This window comes from Borostomias antarcticus (assembly GCF_949987555.1).
Source record: "Borostomias antarcticus genome assembly, chromosome: 8".
In the NCBI taxonomy this organism is placed as follows: domain Eukaryota; kingdom Metazoa; phylum Chordata; class Actinopteri; order Stomiiformes; family Stomiidae; genus Borostomias; species Borostomias antarcticus.
In genome coordinates, this window is record NC_140241.1 from 26,789,734 (window position 1) to 26,817,681 (window position 27,948).

Genomic DNA, 27,948 nt, shown 5'->3' on the forward strand with positions numbered 1-27,948 from the left:
CACATATGTTAGTGCACACCCATTGATGCGCACCAAAAGCGAAAGTGATAAGTGCATATTCAATGTTAAAGCAAAACTTGTTTGGGTCCATATTAAAATTTTCATTTGTTCAATGTTGGCCCGCGACTTTGTTCAAGTTTTAAATTTTGGCCCACTGTGTATTTGAGTTTGACACCCCTGTTCTGTACAATGCAAATGGAATCAAAGTCCAAAAGCTACAACAGGCTCACAAAACATGCATGATAAAGACTTTATAACCTGAGATATAAATAAATCGCATGTTTCAATCATGATGTTTATTACATGGGTGAATAATATATATTGCTCAATTAAAAATTAAGGGAACACAATCGCATCCAGCCCTCAATGGGTAAATGATTTGTTTCCATTGACTGTTCTTGCGTCATTGTTCGAGATCTGAGATTATGATTTAGATGTTCCCTTAATGTTTTTGAGTATACTTTGAAATCCACTATTTACATTTTTTAAGGGGGGTGAGTGTTGCAGCGAAACGGAAACACACTCCCATCTTGTGGTCACATCTACCAGGTGTAATGAAAGGTCCATAATCAATCCAAATTCACAATAGCCTTTTGCTAAGGACTTTGAGTATATCCATAAATACTACACATTTTGGGGAATTTATAACTTAATCCTTTTGATGAACTTGGCGTACCACATGTAAGAGGTAGCTGTGCAGAGGCCATACCTGCAGGGAAGAGAGAAGTCACTGCAGTAGCGTTCACATCAAGCACAACATGACATTCTGTGAGGGCCTATCAGAACTGGGTAGAGGCAGAGCTGGGGGTGCAGGGCGGCATGTTACCCACCACAAATTCCATGTTGCCAATTAAATTATGAGTAATGTATAATATATTAATATAATATCAGCTTCAAAACAGCCCATCGACTGCCCAACCTAGAGTAAAATCTTAGAACAAGCTCCAGGTAGAAGTAGTGACGTTGTAAGCAATGATCATCGATGGATCCTACGTACCATGTCATAATGTACTGCATATGTTCGTTCCTCAGGGTGACTCGCGTCTGTCCTCCTATTGGTCCACCAGGGATGGTGCTCGCTGGGAGAGAACGCGCCACAGAAATTACATCAAGTACATTCAGTACAGAAAAAGTGCCTCGGCCACATAAGCTTTGAACTTGATCCACATTGCTCCTCACTGGGAATTTCAATCACATTTAGTTCTGACTGCCACATCAATTCTTGAGTGCATTCACTCAAATTTAAGAGTAATGTAATATAATGTCATGGCTGATTGGGTAACACTGAGTGCCCTACCCAGGTCAGCATCGATGAAGATGGGTTCTGCCCCCGTAACTCTGGACATGACCTCCAGATCCCGGTAATGCCAGTGGTTCCTCTCCACATCGTTTTGAGGTACAAAGGGCTTACGGACTTCCGTCAGCCTGACCACCCCAACCACCTCTACGTCATCATTCACCTGGAGGGCAAACAATGGCAGTCATGGCTAGTCATCCATAAGTAACATTTGACTGAATATTCTAATTTTTAATGAATTGGTGGGGGGAATGTATCTAATAGATGTTGTGAGTGTATGAAAGTCACATTGAGAGGGTCAGTTTCTACCTGTCCCTTCATCCTGGTCTCTGGTTGGATCTTCTTCCTGGGAACATACCCTCTGTTGACAAGGATCGTGATCCTGTGGGATAGAATTGTGGAGAACATGAAGCCCTGCATAAGACCTCTTTTTTTCTATGAAGACCATTGGATGACGACAGAGTAACACTAGTTAAGGCCATACTACGGGCCATACTACAGTTCAGTCCGCCCCAATAGCATCCGTCGGCATAAGTAACTAATGTACTACATAAGTAATGATTAGAAAAGGAGCAAATAATTTGTGATAATGGGAGGACCATACAGTGGTGCTACCTACCCCAGGTCAGTGCAGTAGAACGGGGTGACGACATTGGCGCCGGTCTCTCCGCTGGATGACATAGTGCCCGCCTCCCTGGCCTCCTTCTCTGGGTCGACAGGAGAGCGAGGCAAGATGTACATTTCCTGGGAGTGGTCGAAGTGACCGTGCACCTTCACCCTCCGGTACTCCAGGTCGTTCATCTCTAGAGGACTGGGGGAGTAGAGAAGCACATGACAAGAGGGACATAAGACACTGCAAGTGAGGCATACTGCAGGAAAACACAGAGAAGTGCAGGGACATGCATGCTTTCATTATTGTGTGTCAGTAAGTGAGTGTTTGTGTGTGTGTGTGTGTGTGTATGTGTGTGTGTTTCAGACTAAAACTGACTCAGCAGGAAGGGGGATGGGCTCAGCAGAGGTAAGGCTCCTCAGTTCTGCAATCAGTTGCATCTTCCACTGTCGCCGTCTCACCTAGATGAGAATCAACATCTTTGAGAGGCATCATCCCTTTTGTTAAATCTAGAGGTAAGTCGACTAGGAATAGATCAGACCTGCCATGTGCCCAGCCCAAACGTGGTGGCAGGGATGAGGAGCAGAAACCATTTGAGGAAGGAATCCTCTCCTTTCTCCCTACTGGCAGCTGTAGCGCTCGACTGTCTGCTTGCATGGATATATTTCCCTGAAAACATGCAGGTAATGAGAATGAGCCATGTCTACCTTCAAAACGATGCAACTTGCTAGAGTAGTGGCAACAAATTTAGTCTACAGTACAATATCATTCAATATTTACTATCAAATAGATTTTATAGTATTCTGAAGTTGTGTACATCTATTTTACCATCTGTACGTTTGAAGAGAGTCCTTTTGAAGTAAATGGCAGGTACCTGTAGAAAGAAAAATGCATTGTTTTGAATTGGCGATTTGATTTATCTGCTAGAGCAGTAAATTGACGCACGGCTTACATTGTTTTTGATTATCTTTAGGGTCTTCGTAGAACACGCGAGAATGAATTTTAGACTGCTCATTGTTACAGGAATGACATAAAATACACACGTTTGTCCGACTACATAACTGACATATTGCATGCACACAAGGGGGACTATGTTGGAGGTAACTCCATCCTGTCAAGCTGACCTCTAAACCACGCCCATTCTGTATTCACACGTGCATTCTGCAAGCAAGGAACTTATCATGCTTTCTAACGTTAAATGTGTTGCTAGTTTATCATTGAAAGATTACATAATTTTGGTGTAAAAATTTGTATTAAGTTACCGCTACGGATGCTGTTTATTTGCTTTGCTTCATGTAGCTTGAGAGTTTGTATTTAGGTTGGCGTTAGCTTTGTAGCTAGCATATACTAGCTAGTAGTGCTATCTAGCTAGGTGCTTCAGCTAGCTAGCTAACTTTAGCTACCTGACTGCTGGCAGTTAGCTAGCTCAAGTAGTCTTTTCGAAATGGCAAGTCTTCTGTCCAAGGACTCGTATATCCAGAAATTAGCTAGCAAAGTGTGTCAACAGGTCAAAGAACGAAGAGAAAGGCCATTTGGTGAGTACTGGCGGGCGTTTGTTTTTGGAGCATGTCCGTCCTATAAGCTGTAACTGAAGTGAGGCTTTGATGATGATCTTTGGAAATCAGAGAAATACTTTGACTTCTTCCTGTTTACTTCTTGCACTAAGCTGACAGTTATTGCTCTATTATAGTTCCTTTTCGAAGTGGGGGTGATGCTGGTCCCAAGAAGAAGAAGAACAGGGGTAAACCACAGACCCAGATTCAGGGGAAGAACTTCAGCGTGAACAACAAGACAATCCAGAAGCCAACACCTAAGCCTCCTCAGAAGCCTTCAGCCGGGCCAGTACCGAAAGTACCTGGGACTACACAACAGAATGACTCCAAACCTACAGTTGTAAACAGGACAGCTACTGAGAAGCCGAAAGGTAATGTTTTTCATTTACTCCATTGACGGTGTGTTCTTCACACAAGTTACTGCGACACGACTTCATTTTTTCTACACTCAATTCAACTTTACACCCTCCAGGTGGAAAGACCGTGGCTAAATTCTCCACAGTAGATGTACTACGCCAGAGGCTCCATGAGAAGATTGAGGAGTCACGAGGACAGGTACGTATTCTCAGGGGGCCGAGGTTGTTCACATTCTGAGATGAGATCAGCAGCTCTGTATCACAACTCTGTCATTCTGTATATAACTAATCAAATTCCATGTGCTCCCACCTCTAGGGAACCCCCAAGGACCCGTCCTCCGAGGCGGTCCAGGCCAAGCGGGCCAAGCGGAAGGTGGAGAGAGAACGCAAGAAGAGGAAGAGGAAGGAATTCCGTCGGAAGAAACTGGCGGAGGAAGCTGGTGTGGAACTGGCCCTGGAGATAAAACAGGAAGAAGCACCTGCCGCTGCTGTTCCAGTCGCAGGCAAGAGGAATGAGACGGCCATCATCTTCAACAAGGTGCGACTTGGTTATTGTTTTTTATTTCATGAATTAAAAAATTAACATAAGCACAATAATAATCAAATTTATTGAAGCACATGTGGAATATGTTTATTGGATCAATTCATATATGTAAATTAAACTAACTTAAAGTACATTTAATTAAAGAACATTGTATTGCCTCTGTGTGAAATGTGCTATGCAAATAAAGTTTGATTTGATTTATTTAGAAATTAGGTGACAACACTAAAATGTTTTAAAACTCTTATAAGGTGGAGACGGTGGAGGAGGGCTTTGTTGACAAGATGCAGAAGAAGAAGGAGAAGAAGAAGAACGTGAAGGGGAACCTGACGCCGCTGGTCGGGAAGAACTACAAGCAGCTGCTGGGCCGCGTGGAGGCGAGGAAGGCCAAGCTGGAGGACCTGAGGGAGACCAACGAGGAGAAGGCCAAGGTGCTGGAGGAGAAGATGAAGTGGACCAACGTGCTCTACAAGGCCGAGGGCCTCAAGATCAAAGACAACGAGGACCTGCTGAGGGCCTCTCTGAAGAGGAAGGAGAAGATGCGCTCTCAGAGGAAGAAGAAGTGGACGGAGCGCAGCCAGAACGTCGTGGAGAAGATGCAGAACCGGCAGGACAAGAGACGGAGGAACCTCTTGAAACAGAAGAAGGGCAGGGTGGAGAAGAAGAAGAGCAGGGCACGGAAGAAGGGCCGAGTGCTGCCGGAGGATCTGAAGAAGGCTGCGGTGTAGAGGGGGGAGGAATTGTGAGAGAAGGAAGGCAGGAATGACAGGGGAGGCACGGTCAAGCTGAGGGTTTTGGAAAGCAGACTGTACATTGTGGACATTATTCTGAACTTCATTAATTATTTCACATGGCTGGCATAAGTTTCAGTCCGTTCAGAATTTAGACTTGATGACGTACAGTCTGACTGAACCCAATAAAATGGGATTTCCCAAATATTTTCTATGAATTATAAACATGATGTTTTTTATTATTGTGGTTTTAGGATTGTAGATTATTTTGGAATGATGTCAGTGTCCATTTCATTCAATTTAATTCCAGCTGATGTGTCATCACAAATCTACTCTTGGATAGCCAACTAATAAAGAAACTTGATAAATAGTCCTACATCTCGCTAGGATCTTTACACGGCCGGGTGGTCCCGCCTCTACAGGAAGTGATAAAAACAAGGGTGATCAAGGGGGAGTGATCGTGTGACGTCTTGCCCAGCTGAGAGTTGGACACGAATGAGAGGAACTTCACAAAGGTTGCACACGAATGAGAGGAACTACACAAATCTTGCTGTTTTTATGGTAAAATGTACTAAAGAGAAATCAAAGCAGCACATCTAAAATGTATATAGCCTAATATTAATTTTGAAAGCCGTTTGTTTTAGTAGAATGTATAGCTACCTCTTTGGCAGATTGCACGCAGCCTCTCCGTTCTTGTCAAACTGATTAGGCTGCTTTGCATAAGTTAACGTGACTATGCCTAATACATGTATTGAGTGCAAATATTACGGCGTTTAGCCTTCTCTATGCTCAAATATTGTCGATCGTTTCAAGGTGATCCTTGGAAGATCCTTGATCACTGGCATGCTAAGAAGAGTAGCAGCAAAAGTCGTAAATTATCAGAGAGAAATCATTACAAATCAAAATCACAAGGTAAGGTTTGTTATAATGGCATTGCAATATTACCCCAGTTAAAAACATCAACTTTGCATTATATTTACCCACTGCCTCAAAAGTCTTATTTCTCTAGCTTTCACTTCAGTTTATAATGTCACGCCGTCTTCATGCGCGCAGAATCGAGGGTATCGACAAAAATATTTGGTAGGTAGCCTATATTTCTGAATTTCAAACTGCGTTTAACCTAAAGGTGATACTTTGCTTCCACGGCAATTTCAGTGGTGCTTTGAATCGTTGATCATTTACAGGGTTGAGTTTACACAACTCGCCGCCGAATACAAGGCAGTAAACCTCGGACAGGGCTTCCCAGACTTCTCCCCTCCCAGCTACATCCAGGAGGCGTTCTGCAAGGCAGTGAGCGGAGGATGCCCCATGCATCAGTACACCCGAGCCTTTGTAAGTGGAGACATTCTCACCAAAACGTGTTGAGTGTGAGAGAGAGGGAAAGATACAAGAAGAGAAAGAGAGAATGTGTGTGTGTGTGTGTGTGGGAGGGGGGGGGGTGTAGAATAGGGAAATTAGTTTGTTTGCCTCTTCGCCCCTCAGGGTCATCCTCCTTTGGTGAAGATTCTAGCCAAGTTCTTTGGCAGGATCATGGGGCTGGAGGTGGACGCCATGGAGGACATCCTGGTGACAGTGGGCGCCTACCAGGCTCTCTTCTGCACCTTCCAGGCACTGGTTGACGAGGAAGATGAGGTAAAAGAACAGCACTTCAGGAGTAGTCTCACCAGTCAGACTGGTCAAGGGGCTATAACCATTGTTCACTAGTTAACACGTAAGTAACTACCTAACAATTGGGTAGCAGTCTAAGGGTTAGAACTATGGAAATATGACTATGACTAGGTATAATTTATGATTATACCCCGGTTATCACAAATATGAAGGAATATGGATTTAATACATTAAATCAATTCGTATGCGGCACCACCCTGTTCTGTACAGGGAAACAGATAACCTTTATCAATAGTCTAATTTATCAATCTCAGTCTGAAGGAGGTCTTGACTCAATCAAGTGACCTAAAGATCATGTGATGACGCTAGTACATAATCAAAGGTTAATAATATTTATTGAATTTATACTTATCAATTATCAAAATAATATGAAAACACAATTCAATAATAGATGGAAAAACGAATGTGGCAATATGAAAAAACAGCAGAAATTAAAAGAATGATGTCAATTATCAGGCGTCACCACATTCCAGTCATTGAGATGGTCTCACAATATGGTCTGTCATGTCCATAATCTGATACAATTGACTAGTTGGAGGTATGGTGACGCAAGCGTAATGTAATAATCCCAAATGATTTGTGATCATTAGTCCATCATCTAAAAAATATATATCTCCTCCCCTGTCCTTCAGGTGATCATCATTGAGCCCTTCTTTGACTGCTACCAGCCCATGGTGAAGATGACAGGGGGAAAGGCTGTGTATGTTCCACTGAGACCTGTGAGTTGGCGTCACGCGTTTCTTTTTCATATAGATGATACCTATAGAGGCTTCGTTTATATATGGCTGTCATAACATTTTCCCTCGTGGTCAGATTTTGAGAGTGTGTATACAATTAAATTAACTTGTCTTGCAGAACTCATAGAATGCTGACCTCTGTGTTTGTGTGAAACTAGAAAGGAGAGGTGGGCAAGGTCCCGTCCAGTGAAGACTGGGTGCTGGTCCCTGAGGAGCTGGCCAGTAAATTCACTCCACGCACCAAAGCCATCGTCATCAACACTCCCAACAACCCTCTCGGCAAGGTACGACATGAATAGTTGTGGTTTCTGTATGGCTAGATTGGCCTGTGTGTAACTAATGCACATCTTTCATCATTTACTATTCATTTCAAGGGAGATATAAAGCTGACCTCTCTCACCTCAATCATCCCATTGACCACTCTCACCTCACATATCTCACAGTATAAATAATATTCATTGTTGTTGTTGCTAATGACAGTCTACCCACAGGTGTATACGAGAGAGGAGCTGCAGGTGATAGCAGACCTGTGTATTAAGCACGATGTGGTATGCATCAGTGACGAGGTGTACGAGTGGCTGACGTACGATGGAGCCAAGCACGTCAAGATAGGTGAGATAACGGAAACAGGAACAACGCTTAGATATCATAAACAGTGTTGTGATTATTTACTTCATGATCAAGATCAATGGGTGAATATGTTGTTGTGGGGGACAGCTTACACTGACTTCAATCTGATTCATTTGACCCGTTTGATTGTGTTTCCATTTTAGCCAGTCTGCCTGGGATGTGGGAGCGGACAGTCACCATAGGGAGTGCTGGAAAGACCTTTAGTGCGACAGGGTGGAAGGTAATCCGCTGAGACCTGAAGATAACCTCTATTAGGATGTCGTTCATTTGGAACATTCCTGATTCCTGCTGTATGTAGTGAGTGTGAACTGTGTTTCAGGTGGGCTGGGCCATTGGTTCTGCCCATATCCTGAAGCATCTGAGGACGGTCCATCAGAACTCTGTGTACCACTGCCCCACAGCTGCACAGGTTAAATGACTGATTTAGTATATATATGTCCAAGAGCACTGAGAGATGTATTTATGTAATAATTAATGAGCACTGTAGTAGTACATGTATATGTTATGTAATACTGTATATGTTATGACACTGTTATAACATTTGTTGTAATGCTGATATAACATGTAATGACAATCAAAGGGCAGGTTGGAACTATTACTGGACCATATAACTCCGAGGAGGTTCTCGGGGTTGATTTGGGACAAGGCAATTGTTACCTGAAAAAGCAACACATATCCAATAAGAAACATATACTATCATTCGACAGGGATGAACCCTGTGAGGTGAATTTTAGACTGGCCTGCTGACTCTGATACTCTCTGTCTCTCCAGGAGGCTGTGGCCCAGGGTTTCCAGAAGGAGTACGAGCAGTTTGGGACTCCTGAGAGCTACTTCCAGCAGCTGCCTGCGAGGCTGCACCACAAGCGCAGGAAACTGGCCTCGTGTCTGGAGAGTGTGGGGCTGCAGCCCATCCTGCCAGAGGGAGGGTACTTCATGATCGCAGACATCTCCTCTGTCAGTGAGTGGCTCAGTGTTTCAACCCTGTTTGTACTGGGATTGTAGATGTGTTTAACGTGTTTCTGTCTGTGCAAGAGATGCTCGGCATATCTATCACTATCCACCATCCATATTTTATTTATTTAGAAGTGTATTTCAGGGACAACATACAAATACATTAGTCTCCTTAGAGAGAAGATGCATTGTACTAGATTATAGCTTTTGCTATTTTCCATCTCCAGTCCCATATACATACAACAATACAATACAAATGATGCAATAGAACATGCATTCATGCAATACGATGAAAACATGCATTTACATATTAAAACACTACATGAACAAGTAATTAATTTATGAGTATCACAAATTGTCCTATGATTTGGCTTTTTAAGAGGTTTTTTTCTGTATCTATGTTTTTACAGAGGTTGACTTGAACGACCCCAGTATTCAAGATGAGCCTTACGACTACAGATTTGTGAAATGGCTGATTAAAGAGAAGGTAAGGAGAGGAGAGTGGTGTAGGGTCTAGTCAAGACAAAAAGAACTAGAAATGGTGCTCAGAGAGCACAGACCTCCACCCCTGAATGCATTTTGTGGCTCTGTGTGCGCCAAAATTGAATGGGTTCTGAATTGGCCTATTCTATACACTTCCACCGAGTTTCATGAAAAATCAGGTAGTTTTAGTGTAAATCTGGTCTAAAGAATGAATGGAGGTGAAGGGCCAGCCATGTTTGGGCAGCTCATGGACCCGCCCTGTAATTTGGATCCGCTCCAAAATTTAATGGGTTCTAAGGTGGACCATTCTTCACCCCCCCACCGAGTTTGGTAGCGGTGTGGTAGTTTTTGCGTAATCCTGCTGACAGACGAACGGACGGACGTACACACGCCACCGAAAACATTACCTCTCGCCCTGTGCTGTCGCTGGGGCGGAGGTAAACATCTAATGGTATGCTTTGTCTGTTGATACAGGGTTTGGCTACAATCCCAGTCTCAGCTTTCTACAGCCCTGAACATCGTAAACTATTTGAAAACTACATCAGGTTCTGCTTTGTCAAGGTAAACATGTTTGAAATGTAAATGCTAATCAACACAACACACAGTGCTTTTTAACGAAAGATGCTTAGTTGTTTTTTTTATTTATATTGTGATATTGATGAGTATACAGGTTTGCTGTGCGCGTAGTCTCTTTCCCTCACTCTCGCTCTCATTCACCTGCCGGCCCTGTTCCTCCAACAGGAGGACTCAACCCTGAATGCTGCTGAGGACATTTTGAGGAAGTGGAGTGATGGGAAGTGAAATGCCAATGAACAGCTTCCACTCAGACTCCCTGCTTTGACTGGCTCTACCCAGCCTTGCACTGTTGCCTAGCTAGATAACAGACCATAAGGAAGCTTAGGTCTGTTCTGATCAGAACTGAACCGAGCCACATTCAACCCTCTGTGTGTGGGTTAGTCTCCACTAAGTTGTTCAGTCGCCTTAGATTATACAGGACAGTGGCTGTACAGTTTGTCCTTGCTGTGATTTAAAGGGAGGATAATGTCCTCCTCTCACACTCCTGGCATTGAATTAAATTATTTAATTTAACAAATCCGTCCTCATGCATAATTTTAGCCCATTTTTTTAATGTTATATCATTTATAGATCAGCTCTGTGCTATCCTCGAATTGATCAGCTCTGTGCTATCCTCAAATCTTCAAGTGTGATCAATTATCTCACCATTTCCAACCTCTGTTGATTTTTGCGATATAAACTGATGGTCTGTAGTTTCCACGATGAATGGTCCCAGTGAAATAAGATCGTTGCACAATGAGACTGTACTGTAATCCATGTGAAATAAAGATTGCAAGCAGCCTTTAATTTGTTGGTGTTTGAATGTAATCCGCAGTAGAGTATCATTAGGGTAGGGGACTTTTATATTGAAGTGGAACATTCGACCCGGAAGTAATATATGCGCTTGTTTTCACATGTTACGCGGAGAGTGGAGAGATGTCTGAAAGCAATGCTTCTCAAAATCCCAAACTTGTCCCCTCTGAGGTGTGTTTACTGTGAATTCAGCCACTGTATTTCAACATAATATTTGTTGACTTCGCAAGTAAGAGTGTATTTACGTATTTGTTTGTTACAGGGCGGGGAGAAAGTAGAATGGAAAAAATGGAAAGCAGAACGTGAGTATGCCACAGCTAGCTAGTCAGCATTGATGTCGTATATCCCTTGTGTTTTGACAGATTGATCAGTGGTATGATCAAAATACTTTTATCTGATGCTACTCTCAAATAATAACTAATTATATAATATGCTCCTATTGTCATCGCTCTTGGCGATAGAGGACTTCATCACTTGGCACCTGGTCTGACCCTGTCCCTCTGTCAGTTCATCTGGCAGTAGGTGTAGAACAGTATTCACTACATCTCAGCTTCTAAGAAGGTGCTATGTAGTTAGTATGCAAGTCAACACGATGACAGTACTCAAGCCAGTTAGCATGCGCTTGTCACTCTGGTTGTAAATCAATAAGCGCACCGCTCTGTCCTGAATGACAGGTAAGGAGATTAAGAAGAAGATCAAGGAGTCAAAGTTGATCCAACAGCTGGAGAAGCACAAGCAGGACGAGGAGGAGGCCAAGGAGGCAGCGCTGAGACAGAACCAGACAGAGACCACAGGTATAGTTTCTCTACAAAAACATTCACATTATAAAAAGAACACAGGTCTGGCTAACTTACTAAGTTATACAAACAAAACGAATAGTATATCATCTATAATCTTTGACTGTAAAATTCTATTGTGTCTAATTTCCAGGACGGCCGTACACAGTGACTGTAGCTCTGCCTGGTTCTGTCATGGACAATGCACAGTCACCAGAACTCCGCACCTACCTGGCTGGACAGATCGCCAGAGCCTGTGGCGTGTTCTGTGTTGATGAGATCGTTGTGTTTGACGAATATGGGGAGGATGTCAAGTAAGCTCCCCGTTCCTACCCGATCTCTGTTGGGAGTGATATAACTGTTAGAGGTGACATTGACAGCCTGACTGTAAAGCAATGCTGGTGTTACTGTCTCCCAGGAGTGTGGAAGGAGAATTCAGAGGTGTTGGGAAGAAGGGCCAGGCCTGCATTCAGCTCGCTAGAATCCTCCAGTTCTTGGAATGTCCACAGTAAGTAGAATCCCACCAGCCAAATAAACACAGAGCCCACTGTCTCTGAGAATGGTTTTTAACGACCCTCTCTCGTCTGTCCACAAGGTATCTACGTAAATCCTTTTTCCCTAAGCACCAGGATCTACAGTATGCCGGTGAGTTGAGCTACAGCTTCTCCTGTATATTTACCAGCATTAATACATGTCTCGGTATTGTGTCTGGTATCCTCCCCTGAGACCTGTCTCTGACCCGCATGTTGGCGGTGTGTCTTCAGGCTTGCTTAACCCTCTGGACTGTCCTCACCACATGAGGATAGACGAACAGTCGGAGTACCGGGAAGGGGTGGTCGTGGACAGGCCCAGCAAACCAGGGAAAGGCTCCTTTGTCAACTGTGGAATGAGGAAGGTGGGCATGTACCCATGGACAATACCTTTACTATGCTTAGTGTGTCATCAGTACATTGTCATACAGGCTACCATACACCAGACCTGGGTCAAAATACTGCTCTAAAAATCTACCGGTATGCTTGAATGATCTTACCCGAAACAATGGAATCTATGAGCAAACCTCACCCACCTGACACTCCAGGCAGACTCAAGCATAGCGCAAAAGTATTTGTTTAATACTATTTGAGCTCTGTCTGCTACGACTGTTAAGAAGAACTACTGTGCCATACTATACTATATCAAGAGTTATCAAAGGAGAAGTGTCTTGATAAATGAACCTGATGTCTGTGTGTCTCTGTAGGAGGTGCAGATTGATAAGCAGCTACAGGCTGGTCTGCGAGTCACGGTCCACCTGAACAAGACCCAGAATAAAGGTAAACAACTTCTTCTACAAGTTAATATCAGTAATACTCTACGTGCAGCTGTGGAACACAGAAGCTTAATGCAGACCTGCCAACATGTACGCATTTTGTGTAGCAGGTACTCATTTTGACTGCAATTTGTCACTCAAAAAAAGATCATAGCGCAAAGGCCAATCAGCGCTGGTTTGGTTCCCACTTCCTTCACCCACCTCGTTAGATCAATCATGTTCGATCAATCATATTCACAAGCGGGGATGATTGATGTCATTTCAAGAGGCAGTTTCCGCTCTGCAGATCGACAGTAACAAGAGTAATTTATGACAGCAGCTCCTGGAATTGACCTTGATTTTAACCGTGTCGTTCACCCTCCTCACTCTGGCCGTTTTGAACTCATTTGTAAAGGTAGAGTGGGGGGAAACATCTCGGGGGGGATGTGGAAAGTTGAGATTGTGAATTGTGTTAGCCAAGTTAACATGACGTATGTATTTGTAAGCTACACAGTAACTTGCTTGTTCACCAGTCATGGAAAATATGGTAAAAACTTGACTTTTCATAGTTGGCCAGGGCTGCAACAACGGATCGAGAAAAATCTAAAACTGAACCGGTTTCGAAGCTGCGTTTTCTCGCTCTCTTCTCTCCGACAGCCAGTTGACACACACACTCACGCTGCAGTGTCCACATAGCCCACTTCCTCTCTCTCTCTCTCTCTCTCTCTCACTCCGTCTTCTCGTCACTTCTCTTTCGCAGATGATGGAGTAGTGTAGCATTTCATAACGTAACAAGTTAGACAGTGACTTGTCTACGGTATTTATCCAATGAGGCTTTATCTTAGTAAATTATTTTGCATTACACACATTGTATTAATTGCCAGTTTTATCAACGAGCCAGGCACAAGTAGTGCTAGCTTAATTGGTGATTTTTGAGACAGGGCAACACACTGGTTAAAAACTGTGCATAGGCAATGCCATCCACACCTCCCTCTGTGATAAACCTAGGTTGCGTCACTCTAGTTCAGGGGTGTCAAACTCAAATACACAGTGGGCCAAAAATTAAAACTTGAACAAAGTCGCGGGCCAACATTGAACAAATTAAAATTTTAATATGGACCCAAACAAGTTTTGCTTTAACATTGAATATGCACTTATCACTTTCGCTTTTGGTGCGCATCAATGGTGTGCACTAACATATGTGAATACGCCCTCAGACACAAGTGTTGGTGCTCCATCTGCTCGGTAGAGAAGCTTGTAAAACCCTGACTGTCCTACAGCCAGGCAGACAGACAGACAGCCGGCATGCAGACAGACAGCCAGGCAGACAGACAGACAGACAGCCGGCATGCAGACAGACAGACAGGCAGACAGCCAGGCAGACAGACAGACAGACAGACAGGCAGACAGACAGACAGGCCGGCAAGAAGACAGACAGGATTGAATGAACAGGAACAGAGCAAACACAGCGGCCAGCTAGGTCAACACAGGTGTCTCTATCACAGTGAGACGTTACATAACGTAAACCTTCTGTTTTCTGCCTTTCTTTTCGCCATTTTTAAGAAGGGGTAACACGGTTACAGTTGTAGTATGAGATTGCTATGACTACTGTCACAGAAGAGAGGGCGTTTCTGGGTCCTGTCTTGATTGACGCGCCAAAACAACAGCAGAGCATTATGGGATTTGTAGTATTAGCGGTGAATGCGCTGTATAATACTGGCGGGCCAGCTCTAGTAGTCATTTGGTATTGCCTCGCGGGCCAAATATAATTACACTGCGGGCCAAAGTTGGCCCGCGGGCCAGAGTTTGACACCCCTGCTCTAGTTCATTCCTTACTACGCTGAAAAGGCAATATGATGCCCCAATGCTATAGAGCACTCACACAATATGCATTTTAGTTTACTCAGTAGTTTACTCAGTCACACTTTATCATCTTGTTTTATCGTATCATGACTGTATATCATGAACCCTGTATTGTGAAGTGCATCGTATTGTGCGCTGAGTGTATCATCCCATCCCTAGTTTGATGCTCAAAATTTTGTAAGGAAGGAATGCTTCCGTGGGAGGACCCCCAGACCCCGATTAATGGGTGGTACTCTAAGACTTTCTTCAAGGTTGGTAGGTCTGTTAATATCTGTGTGTGTGCGTGTGTGCGTATATGTATGTGTGTGCATACGCTTGTGTGTGTTTCCACAGAGAGTCGATTATACAAAGGGGTGGTGGTGGCTCCTCACGTACCACGCACAGCGGGAGGTCTGTACTGGGGCTACAGTGTCCGCCTGGCGTCTGGTCTCAGTACGTATACTACACACGCACACTACTGACTCAGTATGTATACTACACACACTACTCACTCTCACTCTCATCATCAAAACTGTTCATTGCTACCAGATCGGTCTCGATAACCACAGTGTGTTGTATGTGTTTACAGGTAACGTCTTCACCGAGTGTCCATACAAACAGGGCTATGACCTGACCATAGGCACGTCAGAGAAAGGAAGCAGTATTGACCAAGCTTCTATCAAACCCTTCAAGTGAGTTCACTAAAACACACACAGGCCCTGTCCAGTGACCACACTGTATAGACCCTTTCAGTGGAACCCATGGAACCTTCGGTCACTAGGACAACAACTTCTTGGTCCAAGTGAACTACACTCTAACTGTGGTGTTATTGCAGTTGGGGCTCAGGAGGTAGAGCGGGTCGTCCATTGACCGTAGAGTCGGCGGTTCGAATCCCGGCTCCTCCTGTCCACATGTTCAGTGTCCTTGGGCAAGACACTGAACCCCACATTGCTCCCAATGAGCAGGCCAGAACTTTGCATGACAGCTGCTGCCGTTGGTGTATGAATGTGTGTGTGAATGGGTGAATGAGAGGCCAGTGTAAAGCGCTTTGGATAAAAGCGCTATGTAAGGGCAGTCCATTTACCATTTATTGTTTTGAATATGAACATGAAATGGTCAATACTATACATATTACTTGTGAGGAAAATAGCTGTATTTTCAGAGAAATGTCGTGGTTTAACCTGATTTAACCTGATCCTGTTAGCTGTTTCTAATTATGATGATTGACACCTGAGTGTGGCTGTAGCTGGAGTTTCTGTAAGAAACTGTGGCTCCCTTCCCTAGACTTATGAGATAAGGGTGGCATTCCAGGGTTGGTACATTCTGTGGACAACCGCAATTGTTGTGGTTAGAGTTAGAGCTGGGCGCCGAGGCAGCTTAGGTTATCTTGACCCCACAAGACCAGAAGCCACATGAGGGTCCAGTCCGGGGGGGTGAAACGCCCCCGAACCATAAGAACCGTGCTCGAGCTCAGATGCTCTGATTTGGGCCAGACAGCCATACAGACAGGTCAGCTGAACACTAGACTATATGCCATCGTCTTTTGTATGCTATAACCTTCTGTAATAAAACAGCTTTTGATTGTCAGTCAAATCCCGTGTTGGAGAGATTCATTTGGAATACACCTGGAAAAGGGACACTGGACTGTGGTATTGTGAGAGATTGGGGGCCGTCTTTTATTGAAATCAAAACAACGCAGAGCTGAATAAGGACAATAATAAAGGACAACGAAAGTCAACACTTGGTAGTAATGCTGTTGCCTAACTCTTCTCTGTCTGTCCGTCTGTCTGTCAGGCACTTGTTGGTGGTGTTTGGAGGCCTGCAGGGCTTGGAGGCCAGTGTGGATACTGACGAGAACCTGGATGTGACTGATCCCAGCGTGTTGTTTGACCTCTACCTCAACACCTGCCCCTCCCAGGGCAGCAGGACCATTCGCACAGAGGTGGGGCTGGGCAGTCTGAGTAGTCTCAGACATCGGAGATAAACCAATTATTATTGTGCCAATCAGGTCAAGTAAGACTACTTTTAAAGACTCTCAGACAGGGATCTGTAGCAGAGTAATCAGTTTGTCTTAACGTGAGCTAAGTCCGGTGTGTCTGTTCCGTCCTGCTGTACAAATCCACTTGTGTGTCTGTCCACAGGAGGCCATCTTGATCTCCATGGCAGGACTGAGGCAGAGGATCTCTGCTGCGTTTACAGAGGACTCCAGTGCTTCATAAAAGCAAGACGTATGAGGAGACATGAACTAGCCACCAAGAGGAACAGAGGGACACAGTCACGCTCCACTATGGTGAACCAACCATGTTCTTCAGGAAATGGACATTTACCAGAAGACATTTGATGTAGGTTTTTTTTTTTTTGTGGTGCAGCTTCTATAGGTGACGTGTGTCCGTTCGTAGCCCGGGTGTGTGTTTTTTTTCATTAATGGACAGGAAAATATTTTTCTACAGTTGTTCCTACTTTTGTAAATGATCACTGTGATGACTAACCGCTGTTGTTCCTGAAGTCCACCCCCCCTTTGTTTTGGATAATATATCTAAGTAACAAAACGTATTCCCTTGTATTAATTTTCAAATGAATGTAATTTACTCATTACAGACATTACACAACATTCATAAGGAATAATGAATATAGAAACAAGGATATAGCAATAAGTAACTAACAGTAACACATTCTGTTGTACCATTCAACCTTAGAAGCTGCATGCTCTGGGAAGCTGCACAGCAGGTCAAATATGAGGCATTGTTTGATTCCATCCATTTTGTGATGTGACGACAAACATCTCTAGAAATAACCATTTAAACTCAGCGCATACATCACAGTGGTGTGAATGAGGCCTCATTCAGACTTTAAGTCTTAAAACATGTCCAGGTCCAGAGACCTTAGACTGATGAACCACAATCTCCAAACTATTCATCTTTGGCTCTTTCTGGGTCCATGTTCCATGTGCTAAAGATCCTGATCTGAATGTGACCAGTGAAGGAATGGGTCATTAGGCAGAGAGGGCATTGTTTTACAACAGGTGATGTCATCCTAGCGCAACAGGTCGTGCTGAACGACAGTCGCAGAGCTATCTATCGTGAGACATGCGGAAAAAAGAGATTACGCAGCTTGACATTACCTAAATGACTTGATTCCCTAATGGACATTTAATAGGCACTGGACCTCATTCCTGAACATAACTGGTCGTAAGACCAACCCTAAGAAAGATCCCTGCCGGATTCATGAACGCGTGGAAATGTGTTCTTAAACCGTCAGTGTTCTCGTACATCAGAATTTGCATACATAAACGCCCCGCCAGCTCCTACTACAGGGGTGTGCACACAGAATCTCCAGACAGCGCAGAAAAAGTTAATTGATGTTCAAGTTCACGTGCAAATTCGACGTTTTATTCATCAAGCTACATACCAGTAAAATGAGCAGTGAGATGTTTCTCCGCTGGCTCTTGCAACGTGCACACTAAGCTTAAGCAAGGTGAAAAAAACAATACAAAATAACAATAGAAAACAAGACGGTAGGCTATATGGACTTTTGAAAAATGCAAAAAAATATAGCCTACATGAAAGGGATGGGATGTGCTGAGAGCCGATTCAATTGTACAGTTTAGTTAAATGCATGAGTAGGCTACTTGTGGATCTTGAAAGGCCCTATATCTATATTATGTAGGACCATAACTTCTTCTTAAGTGCGTTCAGGAATGAGGACCACTGTGTCTCCACAAGATTGGCATGTCATTGGTACCCTAGAGATACACCATGGACTTTGATATTTACTCTATTTCTAATTTAACATTTTGTACATATATTATTGAATGCTTTATGGGACATTTCTTAACAAAAAAACATTATAAACATGTAAAAATACATCTTTGAATAATTAATTTTGTTTCTACAAAAACACTTGTCAGTTTCCCGCCTATCTCCCCTGTTGAATACAGTGAGGTCTCCTGCTAATGTAGGACTCAGTACTCTTTGTATTGATAGCTTCATGACAGAAAACATTTAAAATATCTGTTTATACACAGTCAGAGAGCTTCAACAGCACAGGTCTCAACAGGAAGTATTCCCCAATGGCTTCTCACACATGAGGTAATTCCCAACAAAGATAGCCACCATTCAGAGAGGGAGGACTTACAGAGAGCTCACGTTGAAACCCCCTGTGTGTAACACTTGTTGGCTGTTGTTGTGATCTCATACGGTATCTCCTTTCCAAAGGCTGTGACTTTGTCTGAACCAGTGAATAAATCAGCATATCTCTGTTACATAATACAGATTACAACAGTATGTCTTGTGGCCCTGCTCCTCTCACCAGGTGGGGTGGGTGAAGGTGAGGTTGTACAGTTTGGCCCAGTGGGCGAACACCTGTTTCTCTGTGATGAAGCGGTGATGGGGCCCCCTCCGGCTCCTCTCGTTCATCAGATAAGTCACACACTCGTCTGTTCCCCTGGGTTTGTAGTAGTGGTAGGGCGTCTTCTTAGGCTGAGGTTTCTGTCTGGAGGGGGAAGGGTTTGAAATGAACACATTGCCATAGTGAATGTGTGTGAATGGATGAATGAGAGGCCACTGCAAAGCACTTTGTCCGGTAAGGTTGAAAGGCGCTATGTAAGTGCAGTCCATTTACCACTTACACACCTAATGGCAGGGTGACTGATCCCATCATGCAGCGCCACTCATTAGTGTCCCTGTGCTATACTCACCCGCAGTGGCTGGGAGGGACCATCCCATAGACCTTGACGTTGTCACACATCTCTATGGCGATCACCATGGTGAACCAGCCAGTGCTCAGCCACGACTGGGACTTCTGTCTGTGTGAGTGCAGATAACCACAACATGATTGGAATTCATGAGAGTAAAAGGACAGAGCATTCTATTCTACATCTGAAAACAAACAAAAAAAAGCTTCTCAACAAAGCTTTTTGTTATTTTTGCATGAATCATCATAATCTTCTTGTCTGGTCAACCAAGACTGACTGCTTCACTCACGTTTCGGCGTAATGAGAGCTCACAATAAGAGACTGGACCTGCCAGGCTCCTCCTCCTCCTCGTTGTCATCATTATCATGTTGTCCCCATTCCCTCCCCTTCTCTATCCCTGGTGCCCACCTGTCTCGTCCCGTCTCCTTCTGAAACAGGCTGTCAAACTTGCGCATCTTGCTGGCCGCGATGGTGAAGCTGGACAGGTTCCTGTAGGTCGTACTGACTCTCTGGATCAGGCGATACAGGGTGCCTTTAGCCTCCTTCCCTATCTTGCTAGGGGGGCCCCAGAATATGACCAGCATGTTCTCGCTCTGGTTCAGGAACTCCGCGGGCTGTCGGACCACCCGGAACACGCTGGAGTGGGCCACCACCCTCAGAGAGGTCCGGTTCCCCACGTCCGCCTCGTAGCCGGTGGTGGGGGCGTCGTTCATGCGGATCACACACTCGGTGCGGTCGATCTCCGGTCCGGACCCGGTGCCCAGGACATGGCTGGAGCTGGTCACCAGGGCACACTGATGGCAGTGTAGGGTCATGTTCTACAGAGAGATATGCAGAAATCACACCATAGAAATTGTGTCTACGTAAACTATCATTGTGTCTACTACGTACATTATCATAGGATCACACATACACTCTACATTTAGTTTTAGTTATGTTTATCAGGTCTTGCAATACTAGAAAGTGGGTCAACAACTGATTCCCATAATGCACTTGGGGAGTGGGCCCATGTGTCTGACTCCCACTCTGTGGGAAATGGGTCAAGAGAAGTTGAGGATATGGAATATGTGAAGAGGAGGAAACCGCCTCTCGAGTCCACCAATAGCAACTGGACACTCAGAAACACACATTTTATGGGAAGCTATTTATCTTGAGATTCCTCTATTTCAAGTTAATGAAAATAGTGTATATTGAACCCAACTAATTCCATTCCAAACCATGTCTAATACACCCTAGTCACATGATATGACCCCACAAGTGTGAGCAAGATGAGTTACAGCTTGACTTTTGGGTGCCCTAAAAATAGCATTCTCTCTATGCAGTCTGTTACCTTCAAGATAATGTGTGTGTGTGTGTGTGTGTGTGTGTGTGCGTGCGTGCGTGCGTGCGTGCGTGTGCATGTGCATTATGTGTGAGTGTGATGGCTGTGCTACCTTTTTCCCATACACGGCCACATAGCCATCTTTCCCTGCCCACTTCTTCAGATCCGTGGTCTTGATGGGGTGGTGGTTGGTGACTTTGAAGGGCCCAGAGATGATCTCGCTCCCGCTGTTGGAGCTGTAGAGGATGAGCAGGGTCATCAGGAGGAAGATGGCCCCGAAGATCACCATCCGCTGGGTCTGCTGCCCCTGCTGAACAAGATAGAGCGCGCAACGATGTCAGGGTCGGGTTGCCTGTCAGAGAGGAAATTGAAGTCCAGAGGCACAGATCCCAGTATCTACTGTACTGAATGTCTTCTGACTTCATCAGGTTTACTAGTGTAAAGCAGCAATGTCTATTCATTCACTAGATCAATCTACCATTCCATTGTAAGTCCCCAGGAGTGAGTCTTCTCTTCTAATACTATTAATAATAATAAAGCATAATGCATTTTATTTATAGAGTGCTTTTCAAGATACTCAAAGACACTTTACCTCAAGAAAAACAATATACAGTAGATCATCATAGCAATACATAATCAACACTTTACATAGAGAAAAACAGGGATTAAAATATTTTACAACAACATAAGGGATGAAAACTGTAATAACAAACAAAGTAATAATAAATAAATGATCAAGCTAAAATGAATTAAGTAACGGGAGTGGATAAAGAAGTGGGCTAAAGTTTTGAAGAGGTGGGTTTTGAGGGATGATTTTAAACTGGGGAGTGAGGTGGCGTCCCGGATGTCTTTGGGGAGGGAGTTCCAGAGGGTGGGGGCAGCGATGGAAAAGGCCTTGTCACCCCAGGCCAGTTGGTTGTAGATTGTGTTTATTTTTTTAGATTGAAAAAAAAAGCCAGAAAGGAGTAATAATTCAATTAAAAAAACGTTATATCCCAGAGTAGCAATTCCTGAGGCAGGCATATATTTGTGAACTGTGAAGGATTGGGAGAGTTTGTTTGCTGGTTTGAGGAGTTTGTTTATGGTGGAAAATAGACTATAAAAGACTTGGGGTTTGCGGAGCCAGACTGTATGTAGTAAGTGAAGTGGGCAGTGAGGAGGGTGTTTTTTGGGGGGTCGTTAGATTTTTTTCCCCTTGTTTCATTAGATGAAGTGCAGGGGTGTATCAGGGAGCAAAACGTGAAGAAAAAAAAAGTGAGTAAAAAAGACTTTTTGTTTCAATGGGGGTAAGTTGACTGTGGCAGGAGGAGAGTGCATTACTGTAGAAGTTGACCAGGCCAGTGGGGGTGGGGTTCTCGGGGGAAGGGGGTGGAGGTGGACATTATTTCCGTTAGGGAGGCAGACAGGGAGGATGGACAGATGGACTTGTGGTTTCGTTTGAGTTTAGGTTCGGGGGTGGGAACGTCAATGTCCATGATTGCCAAGTGGTCTGAGATGGTGATGTCAATGCCAGAGAGATGATGGATGTTGATGGAGCAGACCAGGTCCAGGATGTGTGGTGGATGTTAATGGAGACCAGGTCCAGGATGTGTGGTGGATGTTAATGGAGACCAGGTCCAGGATGTGAGGTGGATGTTAATGGAGACCAGGTCCAGGATGTGAGGTGGATGTTAATGAAGCAGACCAGGTCCAGGATGTGAGGTGGATGTTAATGAAGCAGACCAGGTCCAGGATGTGAGGTGGATGTTAATGGAGACCAGGTCCAGGATGTGAGGTGGATGTTAATGAAGCAGACCAGGTCCAGGATGTGAGGTGGATGTTAATGGAGACCAGGTCCAGGATGTGAGGTGGATGTTAATGGAGACCAGGTCCAGGATGTGAGGTGGATGTTAATGGAGACGAGGTCCAGGATGTGAGGTGGATGTTAATGAAGCAGACCAGGTCCAGGATGTGAGGTGGATGTTAATGGAGCAGACCAGGTCCAGGATGTGAGGTGGATGTTAATGGAGACCAGGTCTAGGATGTGTCTGCGGTTGTGGGTGGGGAAGGTGACATGTTGGGTGAAGGTGAAGCAGTTAAACGTTACCTTGTCAACCAGCCTGAGCCCCATGCTTACTGATCAAGCTGAGCCGATCACATTCTCTGTGTTTGCCATCACACCTACAGTATGAGGAGATAGATTACCTAGTGTTACAACTACAGTATGAGATAAGGTCGCATTTTCTTTCTACAATGTACCAATAAGCATTCAGGTTCAGCATGCATTGAGATGGATTTGGCCCCGTGAAAACCATGGAGCAGCATCAAAATGCAGCAAACGTTCGTGGTAAATTACTGCTAGATGTATGTTCGTGTGGATTGCAATTGCAAAATACAGGTAGCAGTAATTTACCATGAACGTTTGCTGCATTTTGATAGGCCTATCATAATTCAGGTCTTATCATAGCTCAAAACAAAGCGTATGTCTATTCAGAGTAGCGTGGCTAACACAATCCCAGGATTAATAAAATAAAACATTCTTAATTCTTGTGTAATATGTGTAGCCTAAATCATTCCCAAGCCCTGTCAAAAATGTTACATTTTATTGTAACGGTAGCTGTTCGTCTCGCCGTTCACGTAGACCAATGCATGCAGTAGTTAGAGCTTTATTTTCACGGGTTGAAATCGGAAAATAGCTTTTAAAATCTAACGACGTAATTGCAGGTATTGCTTACCAGTTCAGAGCTGCATTTGTGCGTGATCGGCGCATCCTTGACGTTCGATCTGCCGAGTTGTCTCCCATCCATCTTCCTGCACTGTTGTAGGAGGGGACTCGCTTACGTCATCAAAATTGCATCTGCAGTGCAAAACCTCATTTGGCAATGTCGCTCTCCTCTTACTACACTTATATTTGAGGGAAATGTGTGACCATGAAATCTACAGTAGAAATAATATGGTAGGCTACTGGAAAAAGGTAATGTGCTGACCTCACTTCTCCCAAATAGAGACTTTCATATATAAAATACTTTTATTTCAAGAATTTTTGAGTAAACATTTGATGTAAACATGACAACAAAGGTCTTTGGAATCAACCACAAATGTTTAAACGGCAGTAAGAGCATTTCATATTTTCCACAAGATCAGTCTTTGCATTACGTTTTTGAAATATCCAGTGATTGCACAAGCATTCACGTCCACATCTTAAAATCTTGAACACTTCATAGATATAAACAGAACATAAAGAAACAGCATAAACCCTATAGAATCTTTATAACAGGGTTCAACAATACCTGGGTTTGTGCCTTTTTGTTGGCCTTGCTGCTGTAACAACAATTTCCCCCTGGGGATCTACCTATCAGTGGTCATGGTTTACAGTCTTCAAGGGCAACACATCAACTAAAACGAACAGATACAAACAACCCCTGGCTTGAATTCACAATCACAAATGAACCATCCGACATTCAATACAGGACTTCTTGTATTTACCACTGAGCCAACCAAGTGAATGAGTTACTGTACTTGTGCCACCAGAGTTGCAGTCTCACAGTTATGTGGCAGAGTGATGACACACAGGAGCATGATACATCATTTCACACATGATTAAAACGTTTTTTTTTACTGGGATGCTAAATTAAATGTGCCAAAGGGAGCTACAGTGTGCACTTTTTTTTTTTCTTTCATGCTATTTTTTGTTCCAGCACCTGCCTAGACCTTGAAGGTTTGTTTTTTTGGATGTGTGCAAATGCTTCACTATTTGAAACTTTTTTTTGCAACATACAGCATTCATTATTTAACTATATCGATATGAATCAAATAGCTGGTGCAAGCAACACAGACTTCAGTACAAAAAAATGAAGACAGCAATGTACAGGGTGAAAGACAGTAACAGTAGTCTCAAAGTCTATCGGAAGTGCATCATAGAGCAATACAGAAATACAAATACAGAAATGCATGTAAACAGTTAGGGGGAAATATGGAATAAAGGCACCATGAATTTTATAATATGTGGTAAGACGACATTATTGTAATGTCCAATATTTTGGCATAAATAGGGATTTACTGTATGGTAGCCATTATGATCATGGAGTTACCAAGATGATACAATCATAAATATACTTGTTCTGACCTATTAAAATATTGGCAGTGATTCCTTGAAGTTACTCACAATGCTATAAAGGTGATATACATACAATTTATATGTAGATGAATAAAATAAAATAAAAACTCTTGGCTTGTCCAAAATAGTATTACGACACCTGATTGCTCCCAACACAAAGACACCGTGTGGTACCAGCCTTGTATTATTATTGGCTCACAAGCCTCGTTAGAGGTGGAAACCAAACCTCAGACATTTCAGACAGAGATAAACACAATATTCATTTCGGACCCATCAAATAATGTTAAATGATGAATTCACAATGAATAATTTTTTTTGGGGTGGGGGCAATACTTTTATTCCACATCTTTCTAAAAGCTCTGTGGATGTTCTTTTATTTTTTTGATTAATCTACATAAAAGTGTTATCACCTTCAAGTCAATGCACACTGTCATGTCTTGCATTTCGAACAGAGCCATAGATGTGGTTCAGTTTTTCCAGTTTCATTCGATTCTGCGCAGAAATACAACCCAACAATAGTTGCAAGGTCAACACAATGTCATTAAGGTCAAATGGCAGCAGCAGTGCAACCCAGAGATCAATACAGTTGGTAACTATTTATTTAGAGGGTCCCCCTATGGAGTGCTGCAGTTGAAAGTTTGTTGACAGCGTGAGCGTGTAGCTCATTTACAGGGACCCCTCAAAATAACACGTTGCCCTAGAGTGCATTCTGATCATCTCTATGTATAAACTGATGAAATGTGACTTAGGCTCATCCCATAGCATTCAGGCTCCCCCTCGTCTGTGTCTGTCCCCCTGCCGTGGCCAGGACGGGTGTTTGAACTCCATTTTGTGCCGCAGTGCCCACCTGGCATAGATTGCCTTCTCCGTGATGAAGCGATGTCCACCGTGGCGTGCACGCTCGTGCACTCGGTACATACGGCATTCGTCTATGCGGCTACGCTCATAGTAGTGGTATGGCATGACACTGTGATTAGCCCGGCTACAGAAAAAACAGGAGAGAGGTTCTGGTTAAAGTGTAGTCAGTAATATTTCGTGTGATTAATAAATGAAATATAGGCCTACAGGTATGTGAATGTATTCAGATGAGTAAAACGCATCACCTGCAGAACTTGTTGTCTATCATGCCATACACCTGGATACTGTCACATATGTCCATGGCCAGGATCATGGTGAAGAAGCCTGTGCTAAGAAAAGCTCCCGACTTCTTCCTGAAAGAGTAACATGACTGTGTAAGGCTTTACTGTAAGTGAAACTGTATGTGTGTGAGAGAGAGAGAGACAGAGAGGGGGGGGGGCGGGTAGGAGAGGGTATACAGTACCTGTTTTTCCCAGTTTCATTCTGAAAGACACTGTCACAGTACTGGATCTTCTCCCTGGTCACCACGTAGAGTTTGACCTCCGGATACTTCCTGGCTACCTTCAATAAGAGGTTGAAGATGTGACCCTTCCCATCCTGCCTCATGTTTCTTTCAGGACCCCAGAACACATAGGTGGTGTCTGCCGACTGTCTGAAGTAGTAGGTCTCATTTTTGAGTAACAGGGGGACACTGGTGTGGGACACCACACGAAGGCTTGTCCTGCTCCCCACGTCCCTCTCGTACCTGCGCGTGGGCGCATTGTTCATGCGGATAACACATCCTGCGCTGTCGATCTCCTCCCCAATGCCGGCGCCCAACATCTGGCCTGAACTGGACACCAAGGCACACTGGCTGCAGTGCATGTTGAAGAACTGAAGAGTGAGCAAGTTGGAGAAAAAAACAAAGAATAACCAAAGGCACAGATTAACAGGCCAATACTTCCATTACGATATGGTCATCTCATATGCCATAAGTGGGCAATCAGGGCAATTGTCTGCAACTTTGGATTGGATCAGCTGCACCCTGTGAATGCAGCACACATGCATTACGGTGTTGATGATGGTGCAACACTGTTACGGTTTAATAACAAGCTATGTCCGCTCACCTGGTGCATCCTGCCTGGACTGATCCTGGTGTACCCCTGGAGGCCCATGTTGGGCAAGACAGATGGGCCGTCTGAGCGGCTCACGTGGCCATACCATAACAACAATGACAGGCTGACAATGATCAGACAAAGCCAAAGGATCTTCTGTAGGAGAGAGAGAGGAACAGGTTGCCTGAAATAAGATGTTAAGTTTACTCATGATAATAACGAAGACAACGCTCTGTTCTCTTACCTTAGACTTCATATCCTTTAGTGACCAGGGGTCGTGGTTCTGATATTCACCTCATCATCACCATCAACACCGTCAACAACACCGTCATTGTGTGAGATGAGGAGCGCCGCTCCCCTGTTGTCGCGAGAACTCGCAGGGCTCAATGGTACCGTGCTGGTTAGACCTAGCAAGGCCAGTCCCGTGAGACTTGGCTAGCTATAGCTGGTTTGTTACCTAGCTGTTAATCCTCCAACTATTCAAGCCGACGTTCAGTTCACAGAGAGAATCTAAAGATAGCTAGTTAGCATTAGCTAGCTAACAACGTTATCATAGTAGCTTAGTTTTATGCTAAAATTGATAAGAAAAATTGCATTAAAATAATCATTCTTAACAAGTTACTAGTTTAAAAACAAATTGTAGCTTATTTTACAAAAAATATGAATATCTCTGACCTCATCTCTTCCCGTGTTGTTTCAAGGTGTGCTGTTGGTTGTAACCTAGCTGTTTTCGGTTGTTGTGATGGTGCAATGTAAAACATCCTCCGTCAGTGAACAACCAGAATACAAGGGTTCCTATTTAAATGTCACAAACAAAAATGCGCTAAGTAAAGGAAATGTCAAGTCATTTTGGAACTCTTGGAATTTGAAATTATCAAGTGGAAGTCAGTTTGGAATTTTAATAAGAAACGTCATCAGCAAAATTCAATAAAATGTATGTAAAATTATACATTTGATTTACTCTATAAAACAGGTGCTTTTTGCAATAACGAAATTGAGACTATTTGTCACTTATTTTATGACTGTATATATATATAAACAATTTTCGTTAGATAATT

At 43.7% G+C, this 27,948-nt stretch overlaps 5 protein-coding genes across 5 annotated transcripts; 2 read left to right on the forward strand and 3 right to left on the reverse strand.

The window, feature by feature from the left end:
* Positions 1-374: 374 nt before the first annotated feature.
* surf1 (SURF1 cytochrome c oxidase assembly factor) lies at positions 375-2,982 on the reverse strand (the record flags this gene model as incomplete). Its single annotated transcript, XM_084442283.1, has 9 exons — positions 375-709; positions 998-1,079; positions 1,298-1,460; positions 1,607-1,679; positions 1,917-2,108; positions 2,286-2,368; positions 2,449-2,576; positions 2,736-2,781; positions 2,860-2,982. The coding sequence occupies 9 exons, from the start codon at positions 2,980-2,982 to the stop codon at positions 643-645; spliced, it is 957 nt and encodes a 318-aa protein (XP_084298409.1). The 3' UTR covers positions 375-642.
* Positions 2,983-3,316: 334 nt separating this feature from the next.
* Positions 3,317-5,366, forward strand: surf6 (surfeit 6). Its single transcript, XM_084442280.1, has 5 exons — positions 3,317-3,442; positions 3,598-3,831; positions 3,933-4,015; positions 4,133-4,354; positions 4,609-5,366. Exons 1-5 carry the CDS (start codon positions 3,352-3,354, stop codon positions 5,083-5,085), a joined length of 1,107 nt encoding a protein of 368 aa, XP_084298406.1. The 5' UTR covers positions 3,317-3,351; the 3' UTR covers positions 5,086-5,366.
* Positions 5,367-5,584: 218 nt separating this feature from the next.
* On the forward strand, positions 5,585-17,122 carry kyat1 (kynurenine aminotransferase 1). The gene is made up of 26 exons (XM_084442565.1): positions 5,585-5,649; positions 5,902-6,000; positions 6,098-6,168; positions 6,273-6,420; positions 6,571-6,720; positions 7,389-7,475; positions 7,652-7,777; positions 7,985-8,105; positions 8,267-8,343; positions 8,443-8,532; positions 8,895-9,081; positions 9,485-9,561; positions 10,032-10,118; positions 10,299-10,354; positions 10,985-11,096; positions 11,188-11,227; positions 11,600-11,719; positions 11,856-12,015; positions 12,120-12,209; positions 12,297-12,346; positions 12,466-12,596; positions 12,939-13,011; positions 15,183-15,281; positions 15,418-15,520; positions 16,623-16,770; positions 16,970-17,122. Exons 1-26 carry the CDS (start codon positions 5,647-5,649, stop codon positions 17,045-17,047), a joined length of 2,583 nt encoding a protein of 860 aa, XP_084298691.1. The 5' UTR covers positions 5,585-5,646; the 3' UTR covers positions 17,048-17,122.
* A 2,010-nt stretch (positions 17,123-19,132) lies between these two features.
* On the reverse strand, positions 19,133-22,952 carry st6galnac6 (ST6 (alpha-N-acetyl-neuraminyl-2,3-beta-galactosyl-1,3)-N-acetylgalactosaminide alpha-2,6-sialyltransferase 6; the record flags this gene model as incomplete). Its single annotated transcript, XM_084442287.1, has 5 exons — positions 19,133-19,319; positions 19,525-19,632; positions 19,930-20,339; positions 20,955-21,152; positions 22,929-22,952. 5 exons carry the CDS (start codon positions 22,950-22,952, stop codon positions 19,133-19,135), a joined length of 927 nt encoding a protein of 308 aa, XP_084298413.1.
* A 2,128-nt stretch (positions 22,953-25,080) lies between these two features.
* On the reverse strand, positions 25,081-27,630 carry st6galnac4 (ST6 (alpha-N-acetyl-neuraminyl-2,3-beta-galactosyl-1,3)-N-acetylgalactosaminide alpha-2,6-sialyltransferase 4). Its single transcript, XM_084442284.1, has 6 exons — positions 27,566-27,630; positions 27,135-27,297; positions 26,903-27,046; positions 26,260-26,669; positions 26,042-26,149; positions 25,081-25,920 (listed from the first exon to the last, which is right to left on the reverse strand). The coding sequence occupies exons 2-6, from the start codon at positions 27,144-27,146 to the stop codon at positions 25,704-25,706; spliced, it is 891 nt and encodes a 296-aa protein (XP_084298410.1). The 5' UTR covers positions 27,147-27,297; positions 27,566-27,630; the 3' UTR covers positions 25,081-25,703.
* Between the last annotated feature and the right edge of the window lie 318 nt (positions 27,631-27,948).

Bases quoted from the DNA above. Each gene is read 5' to 3' on its own strand.
- surf6 (XM_084442280.1), top strand. From the start codon at position 3,352: ATGGCAAGTCTTCTGTCCAAGGACTCGTATATCCAGAAATTAGCTAGC. The intron at 3,443-3,597 runs GTGAGTACTGGC...GCTCTATTATAG, and splicing joins ACGAAGAGAAAGGCCATTTG to TTCCTTTTCGAAGTGGGGGT. The intron at 4,016-4,132 runs GTACGTATTCTC...TCCCACCTCTAG, and splicing joins TTGAGGAGTCACGAGGACAG to GGAACCCCCAAGGACCCGTC.
- kyat1 (XM_084442565.1), top strand. The intron at 9,082-9,484 runs GTGAGTGGCTCA...ATGTTTTTACAG, and splicing joins CGCAGACATCTCCTCTGTCA to AGGTTGACTTGAACGACCCC. The intron at 11,097-11,187 runs GTGTGTTTACTG...TGTTTGTTACAG, and splicing joins CCAAACTTGTCCCCTCTGAG to GGCGGGGAGAAAGTAGAATG.
- st6galnac4 (XM_084442284.1), bottom strand. The intron at 26,670-26,902 runs GTGAGCGGACAT...CTCACTCTTCAG, and splicing joins GTCCAGGCAGGATGCACCAG to TTCTTCAACATGCACTGCAG. The intron at 25,921-26,041 runs GTGATGCGTTTT...TTTTTTCTGTAG, and splicing joins ATAGACAACAAGTTCTGCAG to CCGGGCTAATCACAGTGTCA.